The sequence below is a fragment of the Pelecanus crispus genome, chromosome 1 (assembly GCF_030463565.1).
Source record: "Pelecanus crispus isolate bPelCri1 chromosome 1, bPelCri1.pri, whole genome shotgun sequence".
Classification (NCBI taxonomy): domain Eukaryota; kingdom Metazoa; phylum Chordata; class Aves; order Pelecaniformes; family Pelecanidae; genus Pelecanus; species Pelecanus crispus.
This window is the reverse complement of record NC_134643.1, coordinates 8250489-8273206: the sequence shown is the minus strand read 5'-3', so window position 1 is coordinate 8273206 and position 22718 is coordinate 8250489. Positions and strand designations below refer to the sequence as shown.

General features: G+C 48.7%; 1 protein-coding gene across 1 annotated transcript in view; it reads left to right on the top strand.

Moving 5' to 3' along the window:
- FRMD4A (FERM domain containing 4A) overlaps positions 1–22718 on the top strand; it is a 209071-nt gene that overhangs the window by 66290 nt on the left and 120063 nt on the right. The window contains exon 2 of the mRNA XM_075715136.1: positions 10138–10203. Within this exon, the coding sequence (XP_075571251.1) occupies positions 10138–10203 (66 nt within the window). The remainder of the gene's footprint in view (positions 1–10137; positions 10204–22718) is intronic.

The following is a 22718-nucleotide window of genomic DNA, read 5'->3' as shown; positions in this document are numbered from 1 at the left end:
TGTGGAGTCCATTATTGGTAAAGGATTGCCCTGGTAGATAACTGAGATACTTTTCCCTTAGACCATGCTGTGTCCTTTGTGCATAGTGAACAGAGTAAATATGGAGCCCTTCCAGGGGAAGTGAGACCTATCCCAGGAATTATCACGGTTTTCTTGAAGCACAGCTATGCTCAACAGCTGATGAAACACCTGTCCCAGGACCACACTGCTTGTCCTTGTGCAAAGACACCAGAGATCTTTCATCCTCTTTCCCTCTGACCATCCTATTTTAGTTCTGCCGTTGATATTTATTTCTTTGGTCCGCATTAGAGATAAATGACAGATCATAGCCCTTGTACATAATGTGCAAACATGGGATGAAACTACAGAACTTGACTTAAAGTGATAATTATCTAGAAAATAAGTTCATTCTGGGGGGAAAAGAAAGAAAGAAAAGCTCACAAAATGAGCTGACTTAGCTCAAGAGAAGTTTACATACCGGGCAAGTTATCTTGGGTGTTAACTGGGAGGCCTGCAGCAAGGAAGATTGTCTACCTGTCATCTTATTAACATAGGCGTCTTAATTTTTGCTGTGTGCTTTGGTGATTGTGGCACTTTTTCAGCCTTTGAGCATTACTTTGGTGTATAGATGAATAGCATAGTATGGATGAATAGTCCCAAGATCCATAAGGTGGTGCGATGCTGTAGGCTGCCCTAGCCACTCTCCTTCCACTTCCCGTAGGATGTGACCCTCCAGTTGCAATGATTTCATATGGATCAAGCGGTTTCATCTCACCTAAAGATGGTCCTTAATGCTCAGTGTGAACAGCTCAGTGTCTGCTCTGCGAGAGTCACAAATGGCTGAGCAGCACTGCGGCAATCCTCTCCCACTGGGACTTGCGGTCAGCTCCAGGCAGGAGCTGGTCTACCAGGTCTATGAGGCTGAGCAGGAAAGTCCGGCACGAGAGGATGGAAATCCCATCCCCTGACTCATTTAAAACTCATCTGCACAAAAGCACTGGCAGCAGGGAAGAACCCTGAGCTGGTGGGAGGAGGAGCAGCTGGGCTGCCTCGATTGCACGATTATTTATTTATTATTTATACCCCACGCAGCCCTTACCCATCACTGGGCACAGCCAGGACGCTGTACGTGCACGAATGCTGTAGGAGCAACACAGTCTTCCCAGGTCAAAAAGGAGGAGATAGCTACAGGATCCCAGTTTGAAGCAAGGTTTTAAGAGCTCTGCCATGTTCTTGACCTAAAAACGTTGGCCCGAAGCAGGTGTCCATGTTGAACCAACCGCACAGCTGACCAGCTGAGTCAAGGTTTATCAAGACACATTTTCCTGAGTGCAGAAGGTGTTGCAAATTGGTATGGTTTAAGACATCTGTAGCCAGTGAATCCTCTAGAATAAAAATAATAAATAATACTGAAAACTGTGCCAACTCTCTGCGGTCAGCTTCAGCTCCAGAGCTCAGAGGATGCTCTGACCAACCATCTCAAAGATCCTACACTCTCCACTCCTGCCTTGTAAATAGTAGGCATAATGTCTGGATGCTGATATGTTTTTAAGGTGGCAACTGGTTTTCTAGCCAGGAAAGGGAATGGAAAGAGTTATGAGGGCAAAAGAGTCAGAAGGTAGTGAAAAGCATGTATTGGGATTGGCCTCTCCTCCCGCATCAACTTCAGAAGGCAGGGAGAGCATGAGATGTTCTGCTTCCCTTTGTATTTGAAAAGATTTAATCTGTATTATTTTTAAGAAAGAAAACAATACGTGACATAAACCAGCACAACCTCCATTCTAGTGAGGAAGCCAGCCTGTCCAGGAAAGGACTTTCTTATCTCAGGATATAACTGAAATCAGGCCTCTGAGGCTGGCCGCTCTCAGAGCGGTGATTTAGGCGTCTGCTGGGTAATACCCTGGTTGGTTTAAAATGCAGTATCAGAATTAGATTTAATTCTAACTACATGGCTCAAGCACCAAGTGTTTTGAGGTTACGGGGCGGCGTTCCCGGCTTTAAAGTTCGCCTGAGAGTTATTGCTTGATGTTGTAAATGGACTTAAGGACCGTAGGAGACGGTTTTTCATTTCAGCCCTGATACAGTAAGCCACTTAAACACTTGCTTATGTCACGCTGAAATAAAAGGGATTTATGGACACGGCTATGTGCTTTGCTGAATCAGAGCATTTTTGCTGAGTGCTGTTTAGAGGAAGCATGAGAAATAACCTGTGCAGATGTCCCCGGGTGATGCAGGAGCCTGAGCAAGGCTGGAAAGCACTGTGCGGAGGAAGCGAGGAGCCCCTGGGAAGGCCAGGAACTCTTTTGTCAGCTCTCAAGACAAAACAGGGAAGTCACCAGGTCACTCAGCCTTTAGCTCGCCTTAATTTTTCTCCCATCGCTCCCCGTCGGCATCCACACAATGGCTGGGTTGTGCCTTTTGCGGCGTGCTTCCACTGGGGTGACACTGTGGCCAACACAGTCCCACCTCCTTTCTCGAGGAGGACTCTTGCTTTCTAGTTACTGAAGCTGGTTTTTCCCTCTCCTTCTGGCAAATGAGCGTTTGCAGAAGTGCCCGCAACACTTAATGAAACCCCTCTTAAACACATCCCCTGTGCAGGTCCCCCATGCAATGGGTAATGTCAAGCTCCTCCAAGGCACGGCAGCGCTCCCTTCCTGCAGGATAGGAGAGGTTTTTAAGAGCTGTAGCTATAACCATGGTTTCAGCAATTTCATCTCCATTCCCTAGTCCATGGGTAAGAACACTGATTATTCAAGGGGTGGGATAGAGCAGGTCACAGGGAAAGCCAAAGGCCTGGCAAGTGATACATTCCTCTGGTCTACCAAACCTGTGGGAGATGCTGCATCATCGTTGGTGTATCTAATCTGGCCATTCAATCCAACTATGGACTGTGCATGTACTTCACAAGCCTCAGAGCACTTCTGTAACAAGGAAACTCACGCTGCATTAGAAGCTGGTGTCTGGTTATGAATCAGCCATCAGCTACTTCTCTTGACATCGCCACTATCCACATTTACAGGATCTTTCCTGGGCCCTTGCTTTCAGCTCCAAAGCTCCATTTGCCACCAAGTTCCCTTCCTAAAAAGGATGCTCCTGTTTCTTTGAATATGTGACATCTTAGTTTCCCTGCAGAAGTACTACTAGAAGATGGTAGATGCCTGAGGATACAGCTGGGATACCCTTCCTATGGAAAAAAAACAACTGGCTTACAACTAACATCTCCTGCTCCAGAGCACCAAATAGCCTTTTTAATTAAAAACATCACCACATAAACAAATTTGAATGACAGAAGTGTTGTCTAATGGGTTCGTACACACTATATTGAGAAACTTTTCTACTTCTGTATTGGATTATTTCAGAAAGTTCAGCCCATATTATGCACTGTGTTGCTGACCTTTACAAGCATGGCAGTCTATATAGACCTGTGCTTCCCATGCCAGGAGCCTTTTGCCAAATTAAAATAATTTTTCTCCCTCTTGAAAAAATAATTACAAACCAGACTTTCCACTATTGGTCTAGGAAAGACTCATGGAAGTAAATGGTAGAAATGAGGGCCGTATTCAGAAACAACTGTTTCTCCCAACTGTCTCCCCATCCTCAGAGCTTCGAGCCACCAAGGCTTAGGTGGAAGCCAGCCTGCCTGAATATGGCCCTTTCTGGTGAAGGGGAAGGGCAGGGGAAGTGAGTGTGCACAAGGGCATTGGACCTGGAAAGCAAGATGGCACGAGCAGTGCTGCAAACCATGCTGATGTGCACGCCAGCACAGGGCGACATGCAAGTCCCACGACTGGGATGGATGAACCAGCCTGGACCAACAGTCATGTCACTCCCCTTCTTCAGGGCTCGCTCCCACTGAGTCACAACTAAAGGACTTCAAAAACAAGCAAGCCCTTCTAGGCAGAGCCTTGCCTGCTCCTCAGCCACCCGGCCAGTGCTGCTCCCCTTCCCACCACGCACAGAGCCAGCTGTGACCATGTCCCCTCTCCCCAGGTGCCCACACAAGGATCAGCCATGTAGGTCAGCTCTTTGCACACTACCTCGCAGACATCCTCATGCCAGTCACCGTCAGTATTATTTATTAGGTGCTGATGCAGACCAGCGACTGGGGAGGATGCTCTGCGAACACATGGCATAGGAAAGAAAGATAGTCCTTCCTCCAGAATCTGAAGTGTGAGTGTAGGACAGGAGATGACAGATGGATGCAGGCAAGCGAAGAGACAGTGCTGGTCAGTGTGACAGACAGCTGTTTGCAAGACCGGCCCCCGTTCAGCAAAGTGATGTGCTGCCACATGCGCAAAATAAACTGCACGGACATCAAAAACATGTTGCTTTTCCGCCCTCTCTCCCTACAAGTTTAGGAGTTGCCAGGCTGAGAAAGCAGTAAGAAGTGGTCAAGTGGGAGCAGGATGTTTAATCTAATAGTTTATTGTAATCAGCGGGCTGTCATCTCTTCCTATCTCTTTTCAGCAGGTCTGTCCAAACAGCAGGCAAAGCGACACAGATTTTTCTGTATTCGGCACAGTAATTGCCTCCCATACAGGCAGCAAGCATTTAGGAAATATTCTGCCTCCAATTATAATTTCTGATTTGAGTCATGGAAGAATACGCCGTATTCCTCTTTATTTCTGCAGTCACCGGCTAATGAAACGTGCCGCAGATATTTATAGAACTGCCATTGTAAATAGCATTTGCATTTGGTGCCTTTGAGTTATTTAGTGTGACGGTGCTTTCACCAGGAGGGTTTTTTCATTCTAAAAGGGAAAGATTCCCTTTGGAGCTGTTTCCTCCTGTCACCTTTGCTGTTTGTGTTGGATGGAGCAGTTCTGTGGGCAGTTGCTGATAATTCAGTGATGAAGTGATGGGCACGCGGGGATTAGCTGAGCGTGGTGCAGGTTTTCAGGCTGTGTCATGGAGAGTTTATAGGATTTTTTGAGACAATGTTTGGAGTTACAGAGAAGATGAATAGAGAGGAGGGCAGTTGCCAGAGCAGTTCATGCCACAGAGCAAAACAACCGCCAGCCTGCCTTCCCTAGGAAACCCATTGTGTAAACATTTGGGTAGGAGCCTCCAAAGGAGGTTTAAAGTTTTGTGATAAAGGTAACTAAAAAGACCTTTCCTTCAGAAAAACAGCTATGATCCAGAAGATCCCATGAGTAACCATGAGAGATATTTCCTTTCTGTAGCATCCCTTTACTAGAGTGAACAAGCATGTATGTCAGGTCTTGTTGTCACTGATGGATCTCAAAGCATTTTGCAAAGGAGGTCAGCATCGGCTTTCCTATCCTCAAGGTGCAGAAGCCAAGGAGCAGAGAAAGCACGCATGCCTTGTGTATGATCAGCTCTCCTGCACACTAATCCAGCACCTCACCCACACAAACTCATTGCTTCAGATCTTCACATGCCTTACAAGCACCATCTGTGTTTGTGTATTGGAGATATATTATCCCTAGTCTTTACACACTCATGTACATAAATGACAGAGCTTTTCAAAAGCGTTCGTGTTCAGCTCTTCAAGTGCTCAGGGGTCAAGCCGCATGTGCAGGCACTAAAAGAAGTGGCAGATTTTCAGAAAAATGTGATGTACTGAGCTGTTTTGAAAAAAAAATCTGTTCTGTATTTTGGTGCATAATTTCCATCTGAGTTCGTGATAAGTCTGGCCCATGAAATGCATGTGGCCCATATTCACACCCAGTGTGTGCAGCTCCCAGCCATATGGATGAACTGTTGGTACTCAGGAGTGTGTAACACAGTCCCATCTCTTTGCACGTCTTGAGAAGCATGGGAAATTCGGGGGGTGATGTGGGTACAGCATCCTTGGCCACTGGAACGCTGCCGTGGGCTGAGCACTAGATTCTGGCTCCAGGTATGGGACAAACCATGTGCAAGCATCTGAGCAAGCAGCCAGCACAACCATGGAGCTCACCTGGGAATTGTCTCACCTGACTTGAAACATCTGAAAGTTCTCTCTGCTTTAAGCATCAAGGGCATCTCGACTGTTAGGCTGAACTAGACACTTGGCTTTTTACTTTCTGGAGTTAGGGTAAAAGGGTCTTGCCCTCCAGAAGGAAACTGGGCGCTGTGTTGGTACAGGAAAACGCACAGAGCTCACAGAGAAACCCCGGACTTGATCAGGAGCAAACTCCCCTGCTTCCCTGCCACATCAGGTGCCCTTCTCTTCTGTCAACAGCTCTGCTCAACCATTGCTTCTTGTCTCTTTGTTTATATTTTGCTTTTCCACGGTGAAGGGAAAGCCGTGCCTTTGTGCCTCTTAGTTCTCAGTTCCCCCCATCCTTCTCTGGGTAAGAGCTTTGGGAGTGGAGAACCTTGATTCACTCCATGTAGTCATCTCCCGTCCAAACTCTGGTCCTGCTCAGTTCATGCTTACTGATCTCCTGCTTCCACATTCCCACCTATAGGGCTTTGGTGTTGATTTCCCTTCTCTGGTTACACAGAGAAGCAGAAGAGGTTCCTTGACTAGTCCCCCTAGAGCCAGCCACAGTTCCATCCATTGCAGTGCAGCAGATAGCACAGATCAGCCAATTTGCAAAGCATCAGAAGCAGCATCTTTCATGCAAACAGACTGTGCTAAATCAGTTCCTTCTCACTGTGCTTTGAAACATTCCTGTTTCTTGCTCTGATAAACTAGCAGAGTTTGTATTGATCTGATGCAAAAAAGCACATAGTGTGGGCTTCAGACACCTGGTGGAATAATAAAACAGAAAGGAGGGAGGGAAAGACCAGCATAGTTTATCTTGTGTCGAGGAGGAAGTCTGTCTTTTACCTTCTTTTCTTTTCTCCTGGAAAGCATCCTTTGTTTCAAAGGGAATTGAAAAGCCCCATGGCTGGGCATCCTGTCTACAGAAAGAAATACTGTGGCAGATCTCCAGCCACATACGTTGTGGACCTTCTGAGCTTCAAGGTATCAGCCAAGACAAAACCAGCAGCTCCTTCACGACTGTGTTGGTACCTGTGGCTGGGAGCAGGGGCCAGTGCTGGGTTTCTTTCTCCTGCCAAGGCTGTGCTGTGGCTGATGCATCCTCTCCAGCTCCTGGAGCAGCTCTTCACCCTTCCTTGTGCAGAACTGCCTAGGTGGAAACAGCCTGCAGGCCACCAGCCGGGGTCATTAGCCCGTAGCACGAACCTTCAAACCACTGACAGGCACAGAAACAAGGTGTTTCTAAAGAAATAAAGCATGCGCCTTGCTGTGTGCTCACACACTGTGTGACCAAACTATAAAAGCGATCATGGTCTTTGGCAGCCACTTCGCTGATGGACAGAACTGCTGGGGACAAGCTGATCTGAAAGCAGTGTGCTTTCCCTCCTTTCACTCCTCCTCCCTCCTCCTTTCCTGAAAGTGGTGGTCATGGAATGCCTTGCAAGTAGTCAACCATCATGTGCTGCACTTCAGAGCTTCACTTTATTCAGATACTTCATGTTACCAGCTGTTTGCATTTGGGATTTCTTTAAGCCGTGAAAGCACTAAGGAGATATGAAATTCTGGGTTGGAAAAGCATAGAGAGCTAAAGAAGCTCCACACAGAAAGCAAGCACTTTGCTGAAACACTAAAGCACAGTCAAAATTCTCAGAAAATCTTCCCTCTTCCCCTTTTCACCTTCTTTTATTCTCATTTCAACTTTGGTATAACCAATGGAGCGTAACACACGAGAGCTGGACTGTGTTTCCATCCCTGCCATCACCACAATAAACTCACTGCTTCATCTCTTGCCTTGGGTAAACTCAAATTAAAACTGGAATATCAGTGCATACTCACCAACTTGGGGAGGCAGCAGATGTGTGACAATAAGAGGATGAGCGAGATACGGAAGCAGAGCTCAGCCACTCGGAGTTTTATCTGCTGGGGAAGCCCAGCAAAGAAAGCTTGCGGTTCCCTGCACCCACGTGAACACGACCCACACCATTCTTATTCCAAGCAGGGCAAACCACTGCAAAGCCCTTCTGTGAGCCACTGGCATAGTTTAGAACTGAGCTGAAAGCTGTTTAATGCAGACTTCATAGAGAAAAATCTCACTCACCAAGTAATATACCCTATGAGAAGCTGTATTTTGCATAACATTACTTATCAGAGGAAACTCTCGTAAGAAGACAATTTATTGCCATGGCAGTAACTGGCTGACATTTATGAGAAGCCTTGTTTTATAAAGCTTTCCTTTGGCTGCAATGCCAGGGTTCCAGTTGTGCTCATGGAAAACCAGAAGGAAAGTGATGTTATTTAGCGTGCACAATACTCCAGAGGCATGTTGGTGTGAGTAACAACAGGATTAAAGTCTGCTTGGACTGCATGGGATTCTGCATGCCAGGATCGTAAATTTGGGATGAGTTGAAGGGAAAAGCTCATTTTGACTGAAGTTGTCTCATAATAAACTCCCTATCTTGCATGGCCAGCTTGAGGCTCAGTAGAGTTGTTGACTCTGAATTTTTGCTATGGGGAAGAGGCCAGGGCCAGGGTAAGGCTCGGTTTGCCCTGGCCCCAGGAAAGGGGGAGATGGAGACAGAGCTGGCAAGAGGGAGGATGGGAGCACGCAGGAGAGCCTGGTGGGCTCCTGTGCCGAGAGCCGGCAACCGGCAGGATGAGGGCGATGCTGGAGTGGGACAAGGTTGCAAACCCCATGGCAATGGCCACGTACCGCCTGGGGTCTCAAACGGGTGAAGCTGATGGTGGGGCATCCACCACCACCTCCTGGATCCCAGCGCATCCAGCCTCATCAAGCCACAGGAGCGGGTGATTTTTAACCCGCAGAGCTAAAGCAGAAAGCCGAGCTGTCCTCAGTTAACCCCCTGAGCCCACACCTCCCAGCTCTCTGCAAGGCAGCTTTGCATCAGGGGCTCAGCTCAGCTGGCGCTGGTGGGGAAAGGTGATGAGTGAGGGCAGAAATGCCCAGGGTGCTGCGGCAGCCGCACTCCAACAGCCTGTACCCCTGCTGCTAGGCTCCCACGGACCCTCTGCTCCCTTCTGGCAATGCTTTCGGACTCACCATGGCAAGAAATATCATTAAATTGAGCCAGGGACCCACGCAGCACTCAGGAATGTGACTTGGTGGTGGGTCCCCAGGGCCTGAACCGTGCTGCGGGGCTGAGCTAGGTCCATGCTGCCGTGCGTCCCGGTGTGCGAGTGCCGTGGGGCGAGCCCCACCGGGGAGGCTGCCTGCGTGCTGCCTAAGTCGTGCTGAGGAAGGGATTTCCAAGAGCCAAAGAGGCTTAGGCAGTTCATATCCCATTAGCAGAGAGCGGGATTGTGCCCCTGCCTGTGCGCGCTGAGGGGCTTTGCGGGGCTGAGTCTGGATCCGTAACTCTGCAAAGCAAAGTTGCTCCTCACTTACAGTACTCTGCGCAAGAGGAGAGCCAGGAAAGGGCTTGACCCACTGTAGAGGAGTTTCCTCAGGCTGTGGTTCATTTATTTCTGAGCATCCCAGTCTACAGGACCTTGGAAAAAATAGTCTTCTATACCTAAAAGTTTTATTGATATTATTTGTTAACAGTTTTAATAAACTATACTGGTACGGAAGCACCTTTGGGCCATTATAATAAAATCACGAGTGGCTCCTGTGGTACATCTTAAATAGGACTCCCCAAGGAGGACAAGCCCATTTTGGGATTCAGGCCCAAACGAGCAGCTGGTGCAACCCCAGGGAGCACCGTCAGCACGGCCCAGGGAGGAGCCTTGCTTGCTCTGTGCTACCTCTGGAATGATTGAATCCTTGCTGTTGAGGGGCTTGGGGAAAACTTGTCTGGATGTCTCCTCCACCGGCCAACCTGGCTGTGAAGCCGGAGGCTGCGGTATGAAATGTTGAGGCCCCGGTGCTGCAAACCGTCCCCCTGGCCCCATTTTTCACACTGGAACCACCTCCTCCCGGCAGCTGCGTCCAAGCAGACGCCACACACTGCTCCATGACAGCTACCGGGGTGGCTTTTCTTTTTCTCCTTCCAGCCTTTTCTTTCCCCCAGTGCCAAAAGAAGGAGGATTAATTTAAAAAAAAAAAAAAAAGAAAAGAAAACAAAAACACAAACTGAAAACACTGCAGCGAATGAAAGCCTCCAGCTTGCGCCGGGGGAGCCGGCATCGGCGTGCCGAGCTGGAAAGCCGAGTGCCCTGACACACGTGCCTCTTCTCTCTTGCAGATGACGGAGGGCCGCAGATGCCAAGTGCACCTCCTTGACGACAGGAAGCTGGAGCTCCTTGTTCAGGTAGGAACTGCACGTTTCACCGTAACATAGTTTGCTACAGCTGCGGATTTTCGGTGGGGTGGGGAGAGAAAAGGGTTTTCAGCTGGTTTTCTCAGCAACTGCATGCCGCGATAGCCTGCAGAGCTCAGGGAAGCTGCAAAGACGTATCTGTGTGCAGGACTAATTCAGGATTTATTTTGATTTATTTTGCACAAAACCAGTCCCAGTCACTACCAGTGAGAAGGAAAGCAGCTCTGGTCATTTTTGACCCTGTTACTATATCACTTAGCTATTTTTGAGGCGTTGCTTAGCTTTGAGAAATGTATTGCATCTGCTTAAAATACCTCCAGCATTTGTTTTTATCTTGTTTACTTGCCATCCTAAGTTGCAGGGGTACGATGCCGGGCTCCACACCGGAGGTGGCTGTGCCCCACGCGCCCACCCGCGCCGGGAGCGCAGCCGGCAGCCGGGGAGGCTGTGGTGGTGGTGCCACAGGCAGGCGTTGCTTGAGACATTACAGAGGTTGTAAATCATGTGTCAAACAAAAGCATGCATTAAAATAAGTCTGTGTTCCATCTGTCTTATTTTTTATTTAAAAACAAAATGGAAAATCAGGAAAAAAGAGGGTCTGGTGCTGGCTGTGTAATGATGGGCTGTTAGAAGCCATAGTGTCCTGAGCTTTTCTGACAATTTTGGCTTATGTCTCGGAGATCACCAACGGGTTAATAACAAGAATTAGAAGAATGTCTTTCCTTTTACAAAGGCTGCCGGCCAGCCACAGGCAGCCCAAGAAGCAGGAAATGAAACTTCCCATAGCGCCCAAATCTGCCCCCCCCAGCCACAGCTGATACGCTGGGAGCGGGGCAGGATCCTACCCAGCAGAGGCAAACCTGAATGGGGATTTCTGAAGATTTGAATCGCCGGAAGCACATTCAGCCTCGCTTGCTGGAAAGTTGCTTAAAAATACCATTAACAAAATGTTAATGAGTAACGTTTTTTCAAGTACTTAGTCACTGAGGCCGTGAAATCCCTCAGCTCTCTGAGACGCTCGTCGAGTGCCTGGATGACCATGAATGATCCAGGCCAGGGCTGGAATGAGAACAGCTAAATCAGGGTGACGAATTAAACCAAAACACCATACCAATGGTCTCCGCACGGCGAGCATCCCTGCACCAGGCTGCACCGGGCTCATTGATGCTCAGCAGCTGGCTGGGGGAAGTTCAACCACCTTCATCACAAGGATGCAGCCCTTGGCTTCCTATTTCATATAAATGCCTTTTTAAATTTTTCTTACTTCCATGAAAAATGAATGGGCTATGGGAGAACAGCTCTGCTAAAGCACTGCTCACAATATTAATAATCACAGTTTAAAATACACTGTGGGAAATCTGTATGAGCTGCCCTGGCCATCCTGTTTATTTGGGTTTTTTTATCAATAACACAAAAAGCCCACAGTGGAGATGACAGTCAAGGTGGCTGGTTTGGGAAGCTCTGTGTCCATTTCTGAGTAAGCAAAAACAGTTATCATGTGATTTTTTTTTAAGTGTTTGATCATACCTTCGGTGGGAATTTCTCATGATCAATATAGGAAGCGAATTGGTCTGTAAATCACACTAACTAGTTTGCAAGTGACCCATGGCTGAAATTTATTTGTACAATAAATCGTTTCACTGTTTTCAACAGGAGGTGTGATTATGAAAAATTCATACCCAGAAAAAGCAGTAACCTCTGTTGCATGCCGGTTGACCCAGCTCTCTGAGCAGCACCGTGCCCATATGTGTACGGGACTGTCCACTGAGGCATCTCAGATGCTTTTCTGGTTAAATGAGGCTTTTCAATGCTGTTAGGTAACCTCTACTCAGGGCGACAGTAAATAAATTGCTTTTGGGTGGAGCAGACAACAGAGGAAGAGGATGTTTGCATGCGGGTGTGTCTCCAATACTGATACTCGTTGCAGACATGGGCACACCACTTTGGTTTGCCTGCCTGTAAAGCATGGGCAAAGCCCCCAGCTTTGGGGTGGTTCTAGGGCTGCTCCGCTCAGGGCAGGAGCGGGCTGATGCTACCCCAGCGAGTAGTGCTTTGCCCTGGCAGGTCCCAAATCAATGAGTCTTCCTATGGGAGCAACATGCACTTTGCCAGGGGAAATCTCACCGAGTTATTGTTTGTAACTTGTGCTGAGATTTCAGATAAAAGTTGCTTCGTAAGTTCCAAGCACCTTTTTTATTATTATTACCTTATCTCATAGCTGAACTGAATAAGAAGCTGTAAATAAAATGTTCACCCAAGCTTGAGCTTCTGGCTGTCACTTCAAAGCTGTATTTTCTGTGGGTATCTTGCCACAAGCTGAAACGGAGGGCTGATCTGCTAGTTTATGCCATGAAAGAGATCCTTCCATTGCTGTGTTGGGCCTTAGCGTCTAGATCTGCGCTGGCTTGAATCGCTCGGAAGCCAGGCTCTCAAATTCTCGTGTGAAATTTCCTCCTTCCCACCAACCTTGATCTTTCCTGGAAGCTTCTCCATAGCTAATTTCACACTCCTAGGGCAAGTTTAGGAAAGACGGCTGGGAATTGGTAAAACTGATTTCTCTGCTGTGGGTGAGATCAAAATACCATCCTCACCTGAATCTGGCTTTACGCAGCCTCGCAGCGCTTGCATGTGCAATATCAAGTGCTCTGCTTAGAGAAGGGCTCAGGGATCCTGCTGCTGTATTTTGGTGTGGAAAAAAACAACAGAAGCAGCTGGGTCTGATCGAAGGAGGGAGATGGGTACAGCTCCCTTGAACGGATGCAGGAGGGCTCCTCGAGCATCTTGAAACTGCTTAGGCCACTTGGGAGCTGAAATTATTTCCTCTCCTGCTGCCTCGAGTGCTGCTGGGCAGAAACAGATGCATCTGGGAACGATCAGGGTGTTTGCAAAAAGCAGTGTATTAAGCAAATGTACCCCTTTTTTTTTGTCTGCGAATTAGCTGTGATCAGACTCAGGCGTTTATGAATATGTCGTTCGAAACATATCAATTGATCGTGAACAAGGACCATACCTCAGGCTGCAGGAGGACAGCAAGTGGTAGCTGTGCCCCTGCGGTTGCTCGCAGGAGTCAGCCTTGGCTCTGTGCGACAGCTCTGCCAGACCAGATTGAAATGTTTCACCCCAAATATCGTCTCCCAAAATTACAAAGACCCTTCAGACTGGCCACACAGCTATTGGCAGTGGGACCCCCCACGCACATATGTTTTATTTGCATTACTGAGCCCCAAAAGTAAGATTTTGGCTCAGAGGAAGCATTTATAACCCCTTCTGCGAATGCTGGCTTGTTTCAGTGTTGGCACGAGACGCAAGGGCTTGGGGTTACCACCACCAGGAAAGTGATCCTGGGTTTAGTCAATCAAAGGGTCTTGACTAAAGTCTTTTCCGCCCAAGCTGAGCCGCTGCAGAGTGGTGCAGCAGCAACTAAGGAAAAGCAGAAACACAGGCTTTGCGGATAAAAGAAAGCCCTCCCCAATATGCTTTGTCAGATAAATGCTGAAATTTAGAAGGGCTAATCATAAACGGAGACAGAGGAGGATCATATGGAAATCTCTTCCTGAGGGTCTGAAACTCAAAGACTGTTTGACTTGGGATTAGGAAGAAGAGTTGCATTTGGTATGTGTTTCATTTGATAAATGCCTGTTGATGATCTGGTGTGTGTGGCAAGTTTATATAGGATATTTTTTTGACAGCGTTTTCTTTCTGAGCAGGAGCAGAGCATGGCTTCTTGGATCTTCTTACAATCTGGGTTTTTTTCTGATGCATGTTTAGTTTCTAATACAGTATTTTTTTTAAGTGTTGGCTTTATCCAGCTAATCCTTTTCAGCGAGCAAGTCCCCTTTCTTGCTTCTGGAAAATGGATTTGCTCACATTCCTCGCTTTCAGCCTCCCTATCTGTTATATTATTTCCCTGTGACTGTGTATCATTTGTCTGCTGCACATGAAAGGTTTGCCTTGCTTTATTTAAAGACTTTTGCGTAATTGGCAATTTTTTCCTTTTCATGTGGGTTTTTATAAACACGGCTTTTTTCCGGGCTGGCTGAATCAGGTGGCCTGGCTCTCTCCCAGCTCCTATGCCGGCTGCTGGTACCTGTTATCTGACAGCGGCTCCAGCAACTGTCATCTGAAAGTGTTAAGCCTCCTAATTCTTTCTCTCTGGAATAGTTATTGCAGAAATGGAGCTCATCAGAGGCTCATAGCAGAGCTGTCTGTGGGGTCTGGAGGGCTCTGAAATTTCATCGTAGGAAATAACGGGGCATTTTGTTTCTAACCTTCTCCCCGAGGAGCACTGAGCCTGATTTGGAAGAGCCAGGGAGAGACGTGGAGGTCAGCACCGTGCTTGTCCATAGATATTTGGGTGGTTGACCCACCTGGATGTCCATGTTGCCACTTCTTTAGTAACTCTTGCTACCCAAAGAGCTCAGGGTAAGCTAGGTAAGCTTGCAGCATTTCTATCTCCCAGCTACAGTGCAAGTGCATCCAAAACCACGTTAACCGTGATACATGTATACGTACAGCCAAAATTAATGGGATGTGCAGAACATCCCTTTCCAACCTTTTTGCCTTGCGCACCAACTCTGCTTTGAGCAGGTCAGGAGTCCCTCAGGAGCCCACGAGTTGTCTCTAGTGTGCCTGCCACGCTTCAGCATCTCACCCCCAGGAACCACCTCCAAGCCAGACTGGGAGACACTGGTAGCTGTGAGCCAGCGCCGGGCTGGCAAGCTGCCTCGTGGGCTGGTGACTCACTGCTGCACGGACGGCTGCCACCAGCGCGGCCGTCCCAGTGGAGATGCTCAGCTCAGGGTGCGCCGGTGTCCCTTGCTCCTCCAGGCTCAGCCTCGCTGGGGCCAGGCTGAGGCGTGCTGTCCTGGGAAAGATACAGCATCTTTTGAGAGCAATAACTCCACTAATAATGGTTAGAGACACAAATAAAATGTTCCCCTCTCCTCCCAAGATGCTGTTAGAGTTTTTGCAATATTTTCCATATTGCTTACGGTCAGGAAATTGCAGTCAACGGGGGTTTACCCACATTTTCTTGCTGCCCCACTTTTGTACACCGATAAGCAGGGTGGTTACTTGGGCTGGCACGGTGGAAAAACTGCAAAGGTTTCCTTTTAGGTGGTACTGAGGATGGCACCTGCCTGCTGTCGGGGAGAATCTGTGTAACTTTGGATACAGGTTTTGCATGAGGACCACAGCAACGTATCCCATCCTCAGAGCAGGATAAACAAGCCCCAGAATGGACTGAATCTCCCCTGGAAAGCCACAAAAATTGCAGAAAATTGGGATCTAGCCCTGCTCCACTGCCGAAACTAGGGATCCCTTTAAAAGCACCAGCTCCCAGATTGATGCAGAAATGCAGCCGTGCGGCCCTGACCGTAAATGGAGACATTTGGGTGCCAGTAGCCGTCCTCACCATGCGGGAGAGGCAGCACAGTTCCCTGCAGCGCTTGCAGGCTCTGCTCCAACAGTGCTTTTAACCATTGCTGTGGAAGGCAGCAGCAGCCAGCGCTGGCCTGGGAGCGAGGAGGCAGGAGTGGGCAGAGGAAGCAGGAGTGGGCAAGAGGGTGAGTACTGCCCTGCCAGCCCCACTGCCTTCCCTTACAACCTTGCAGGAGCAGCACAGTGAATACATTGCTGGGGTGGCTTATAGGGTATGGGAGCATGGAGAGCTTATAGGGTATGGGAGCATCTCCTATAGGGCATGGAGAGCTGGGATGGGCTGGCAATGATGCCCTCGGTGAGTGTCTGAGGGACACTCCCTGTATCCACTCTTCCCACCCAGCCTCTCCATACCTGCAATGAAGCAGCTGGGAAGTGTCCCTTCACCTTAATGCAAGGGCTCAGCACTGTTTTGGCAACTGTCCTCTGAGTGGCTTTGTAGGTTGTGGGTTGGTGCATTGCTCCTCTCAAAAAAAGAATGCATATTTTTTGTAGGGCACACAAATAACTGGAGACCAGGCAGAGCTCAGGTGGAGTTTTCTGCTATGAATCTGGCAGGATCCAGATCTTTGCACTGAGAAAAATGTGCAAAAATTGGATTTGGATCATAATTTAAAATGGGTTGGAGCTGAAGGGGTATTCAGATCTGTGTTCTGGAAAGGAGGCTTTATTCTCCCTAACTGCAATGTTAGGACTCTGATATAAGTCTGATTTCAAAAAGAAATCCTGATTTACTACAGCAAGAGTGAGGCTGTAGTCCAGCCCAGGAAGTGTTTGGAAAATTGCAAAGTAGGTTTTTTAACATCTTTGGCATTAAAAATTATTGAGATCCACAGCTTTGGATCGACTTGGAAGCCATAGAAAGATCCTGCCAAGCAGTGTCTGAGGTGGGATTTACATCACCAGGGCAAACACAATTCCCCCTCCACAGCCTGGGGCTCTCAGCAGATGAACGGTGTGGAGCCATCTCTTTCCTGTAGGAAAGACTCTTCCTGGCCTTTCACTGCCTCTCGGGTCCCTGTTTGTGAGTTTTGGTCATTGTGAGTGTGGCTGAAAATGGGGCAAATGCACGGCTGGGTTTGGTCACTGTGGGATGGGGAGGGATGGAGGAGAGATTGCTCTGCAGAAATGGAGGTAGGAGCCCAGACTGGCAATTCACGTCTGTGCTCTTACTAAGCAACCAGTGAGCTATGAGTTAAGAGCTTTTCTGCTGAAAAGTTGGCTGTTTACCAAAAAATAACATTAGGAAAATAAGTTTAGCATTGCTCTGAGGGGAATGTGGTGCTGGGAGCGTTGTTGGCTTTCCCAGTCAGCACACCTCCTGCAGACAAGGTTGCCGCATGATACCTAGATACCGTCTTAGACTGAATAAATGAAAAATTGACCAGGAAAGCCACCTTTCAGCCTGTAAGGTGTGACTCTGTTGAGATGCTCTGCGGACCCTCAGTAAATGTCCTTCAAAAAGCATCCACCACCACCATCCATGGCCTACAGAGCACCTCCTGTCATGCTGGAGGGCTGTATCTCTGGGGTTCATTTCTCAGCTTAGGCTCCAGTGAACCCAGAAGTCCACAGAAGTCAAGCCTGGAGGGGAGAGTGTTTGCTGGGAAGTGGAAGCGGAAGAGCACAGGGGTGGAAGAGAAAGAAATTTGATGTGCAAAGGTGGGGAGTGAACAATTCAGCTTAAGACCCAAGAGGGATCTTGGGCAGGGTGAAGGTGGCAAAGCAGATCCACTCAAGGTTGCCCTCAATTACAAGGGCAAAACTGAAGGGATTTGTGTCAGGAGGTGGAATGAGCACCTCAGAGGGAAATCCTGAGCAGGGGTCAGAAACTGGGGGTGGAAGAGCCTCTGCTGTGCACCCTGGCTTGGCTCCATCAAGGCCACACAGTGGTGCTGGCCCCAAGAGGCTCAGAAGCTCCCAGGTGTGCTGGGTGCTCCAGGCTCCCCTGAGCTCACCACGGGTGACCACAATGCTCAGTGAGAGTGGGCATGACCCCTGTGCTACAGACAGCACTCAAGGGATGGACCTGCCAGAGGAGAACATGCTCTAAGGTCAGACACCAGCAAGGCAGGCTGTGCAGAGCAAGCTGGCAGGTCATGCTAGCTGGTGAGGTTCACCGGGAGCAGGATTTGAAGAGGGCAAGTAGGGTGCACAGCCCCAGGGCAGGGATCAGCAGTGAGCCCAGATGGACAGGGAGCATGGAGAGCCTCCAAGGGGATCTGCTGTGAAGGTCAGTCTGGTCAAGCAGCTCTAGAGAAAGCAAAGCTGCATCTAGGAAAGGCAAGACTGGAAATTAATGAAACCCAGCAGGGATAGCTCAGTCCCTCCAGATTTGTTCCTCAGCCGCCTGCAGGTTGGCATAGGCATGGGAGGAGCATCAGCAGAAGATGGGACAAGTGGAGGCAGGGGGCAATATCTGCTGGGAGCAAAGTAACCCTGGAGAATGAGCCAGGTCAGGGCTGACCTGGCCTATGGCAGAGGTACTTCTGTGTCTTGAGGAGGTTAACTGCGGGGGATGATGCTTCTCTGGCACGGTAATGCTGCGCATTCCCCACTTTCTGAGCTGTGTGCTGGTTTCTGAACAGAGCCGAGAGCAGGTTTCGTCCTTTCGTGCCCTAAGACCCCTGTAACCCAGCCTTGCACATCTCTTAGGTGCCACGTTAGGAGCCTCAGGGAACAGATTCCCACAGCAAAGTGCTTACAGCCTCGTAAGAACATAAACAGGGAATGGCAATCACGCTCCTCTGTGGAGTGAAATGAGGGTGTGATTTCCAAGGGCCTGCATAATCAATACCCTTATTATCAGTCTTCCAGAATAAATTGCATTTAAACTAATACAGGCTGAGGAGCTATCCATGAGCTGTCAGGAGAGAGATAAGCTGAAGACATATGTTTATTCATACCGCATATGCTGAGAGCTGGATATTCTTTACAGCTGGCCAAATGTGGGTGAAGATATTCAGTATTTTTTTTTTCAGTTGTTCTGCTAAATTTTGTCAAATACCCTTAATTTTGAGCACACATGGAGCTTTTCAAACTTACGGGGAGGGCAGGGGGGGCTAGTGACAATCCCAGTAAAACATCTGGTGAAGGGAGAAAGCTCTTTCCTTTCCAATGAGTTAACTCCTAAAGTTTTGTAGAGCATCAGCAATTTAAACTGTCCTGGTGACCTCCCACCATGTACACCAGTACAGGAATGACACATCCAGCATCTAATGGCTCTGTTATAGAGAAAATATCTCACTCACAATTACTTGGGAGAAATTAGAAAATTCACTATTATTTCTGCCCAGCTCAGCTGCTCCATGGCTTCAGTGGAGCTTTTGTTCATGCCTGGGGCACCCTGCGAGTGTCCGACAGTGGCTGTGAAACACATCACTGTAGCCCATGAGATGCTGCTCCAGCCATGGACAATCCAGTGTCCCCCAGCCTCGCTTCCCCCTCCCTGGGGCAACTGCAGGGCTCATCCATGGGGCACCACCAAGCACAAAGGTGGAAATAAATTGGGTTTAGCAACAGGATGATGAGGCTGAAATGCATAGAGCTGCTTCTATTCTCCACCGCTGCTCCTTTGTGGTAGACCAGCCCTTGTGTCGGTGCTGTGTCTGGTCCCTTGCCCCCATCCCCATCTTGCCTGAGCACCTGCCTGATTTGGTCCATGGCAGTCACTGGTGAGGTTCATCTTCTTTAACTTGAGGCACGTATAGCATGGATGTCTGTGCCTGATCTAGGCTTTTACAGGCAGAGGAGAGAGGAGGGCACTTGTAGGGCATGGCTGAGCTCATCCTAAAATAGATCATCTGAAATGAATCATGCCCCTTTCTCTCCTTGACTGCAAAAGGACTCTCTGCAATTAGGTCTTGGGTAGGTGTTCATGCTGTGGATGGTTATGCATGACCAGATCAGTCCTGTGTTGGCTCTTCCACATCCCCCTGCCTGGACGAGGAAGCCCAAATAGTAAATTCAGGTAAGAAAGTGATAAATATAGCACACAACAAAAGCTGCCTCCCAGAACACAATGGAAATTGAAATAGAAAATTATTTTTTTATAGCATGGTCTGAGCGAGCAATTTTGAAAAATAATAACTTATGTACCAGATGATTTCAGAAGATATTGAACAGTCTAGAAGAGTGTAGCTCAGAAGAAGTGATGAGCAAGGCAGCACAGGAGATTTGCTTTCAAGCTGCGGTAAAAAATGTGCATTTCCAATCCAAGCTAGCATTTCAGGATGGAGCATTTCCCCTTATTGCTGCTGTCGGACTGCACAGTACAAATACTAGGTTGATAGTGAATGAGAGATGCCAGGCTTGATTGTCTAAGCTACATTACTTGACTTACAGAAAATTGTTTTCCATTCCCTTTCCCTTTTCAGCCATAAGCGAATGTAGCTTAGACAAAAGATCTCAACTTTCAGCCAAAAGGCTTTTCCTTCGGCACGGCACAGTGAGAGCCTCAGCCACAAGTGAGGCTCCTGGGCTCAGGGGTATTGCACGTAATGAGCAAAACGGGTCTTCAGCTGTTACCATCACACTGGGAAATTGTTTCCTTCCTCTTTACCTTGCTGCAGGTAACCGCAAGCGGCAGCTGGCCATGGCTGTGTGGTTTCAGGTTGGAATGGTTTGCCAGCAGCGATGCATTTGGGCTGGTTAGTTTAAGGGTGCCCGCGTGTGCTCACACAGACACGGGCTTCAGCATCACACCTGGCAATGGCACTGAGCAAAGCGAAAAGGAGCCAGATCCGGCACTGTGGTGCTACCAGCAAAGGTTGCTGGGGCTGGTTTGCCCCGCTGCCCGCGGTGTGCGAGGGAAAGGAGCCATCTGCGACCATGCAGAGCAGGCAGAAGGCTGGGGACGGGCAGTGTGGGGATGCGAGGAGACCTGGGTGCTCCCCAGCCCTGCCCACCCCACCTCTCCCTCTCCAAACCTCATCTGTTCCCCCTGCCTTTGCCCAGGAGTGTGGTTTTTTGGCCCAGTCTCTTTGGAAATTATGCAAAATATCATCCTCAAGTGATCGAGCAAATCTCCATCCCCCAGCCTTCACCGTATTTCCAGTGTGTGTCGTCGGTCCTTTCTGTCTTTATTTCGCGGAAGTGCCTACTCATGAGGAAGCTTTGGGCGATCTGATGTCGAAAAGGATTTGTCTCTCTCTGGTGGTTTGTTTTCCCGAATTCCCCTCCTCCCCCAGGGATGCACTAGGTTGCTGACAGCAGCACGCCTGTGAGTTCAGTGCCCGGAGAAGGAGCGAGGCAGACACAGCATCCGCTGCGAGCACAGAAAGGCTGCCTGTGGCATTCGTGTCGGCTGCGATACGGGATGTCATCAGAAAAACCATCAGCTTTTCTAATTTTCAGGACAGAGATGGCTCTCAGCTTATAATTGGGTCATGCTTTAAAAAAACCTGCATGACCTCATCGTGACCAACAAGACGTGCTTGTTCTCCCCTTACATTCCTCTCCCGACCTCTCTCAGAGAAGCAATCCTTTCGGATGAGAGGCTGTTAATACAGATAGGATGTCTTTTACTTTCCCATCTATCTGCACTCAGAGACAGCTCATCACCGTTATGTTTGAACGAAAACTCTTCTGTTATTACCTTTGCTGGGAAAGTGCCCATATTTGGGGAGGAAGAAGCACAAATCTAAACCCGCCTTGGGAGGAAGCTTCAGTGTCTGTCCTGACTTTGAAGACGACGCTGTCTTGGTAGCAGATCAAAACAGATGCTTGGAGGTAGAGCCAGCAAACGCGCCAACTCTGGAAGGTGTTTATCTTTGGGAAAATTGATTAATAGTATAGATTTTGGTTTAGTAAATCATCCCTATTTTTGGAGAGGACTCTGCCCTCCGCTGTGCTGCCTGTCTCCGGCATTCCTCTTAGCTGAACAAGAATAATCCCTCCTGTGCAAGCAGACGGCATGCTAGCGGTGCAGCCTGGCCCCCGTCACATCTGCCTTTGGGAGCCGCCATCCCCTTCACCCCCTGGAATAACATGGGGTGAGTGGTACAGGCATCCCCTCATTCTCAGATGGGCACAGGCACATTTTGGACTTCTGGGATCAAAAGGCTGCCAAGCTGCAGAAGTACCACTGGCTCATTGCTGTGGTTACAGTGGAGGATGGAGAAGCAAAGCGGGGGTTGGAGCAGGAGGTGCAGCAGTGACTAGATGTGACCTGACGAGATCATGAACAGGCCAGCAACTTTCAGTTCATCCCTGCCCTCCTGGTTTGGCAGCCCAGACAGCGGTAGAGACTTCGGCTTGTCAGAGTGGATCTTATAATGTCTCTGAGTTACCCTTGTCTCCTTGAAAAGAAATGAATTAAAGAGATTTGCCTTTGCCCTTTTTAAGAATAAAATAAAATAAACCAGCCAAGCCATTTACACTTCATTTCCCCTCCTCACTTTGAAGCCAGGACGGGCTTCTCATGGGTGGAGACCATCCCAGCATCCATGCGTCAGCCCTGTGTAGCAGCCAGGCCATTGCATGGGATGAGCCTCCAGCTGCTGAGCAGCTCAAAGGCAAAAATATTGAGGGGTTTGGCTGTGGCATTGGGCTTTTCTTGGTTACTAGGAAGAATGGGGTTTGGAATTTAGAAATAATTTAGTTCTCTCTTTTGAGGATGTTTCATCAGTAGATGCCTAATGAGAATACCTTTCCACTTAGACTCTGCCTTTACTACTTCTCATTCCCTATCACTAGCGGGCAGGGGATGAACAAGCCCATTTCTTGAGGTTCAGTTCAGGCTTATCTTCTCCAGTTCTTTGATTTTTCTTGTCTTTTGAGCAACCAGGGGGTTCATACAGATCGGTTATATGTACTAATGTGCTTTAAAGAGGAGGAAGCACCATCCATGCCCCTGACCTGGTCCATCTCATGGGCAATGCGTGCCCGTTTCTCATGGCTCCCTGCTCCACTGTTTCCCTCCGCTCCTTTCATGGGCAGAGCCAAACCAGGACCACAGGCAGCAGCTGGGATAACCCTCAAGCCCCAGTGACTCCAGTGTCCTTTCTCTCTGCACCCGTGTCCCATTCACTGGCCTCCTGCTGCCCCTTCTGCAACCACAGCTCCAC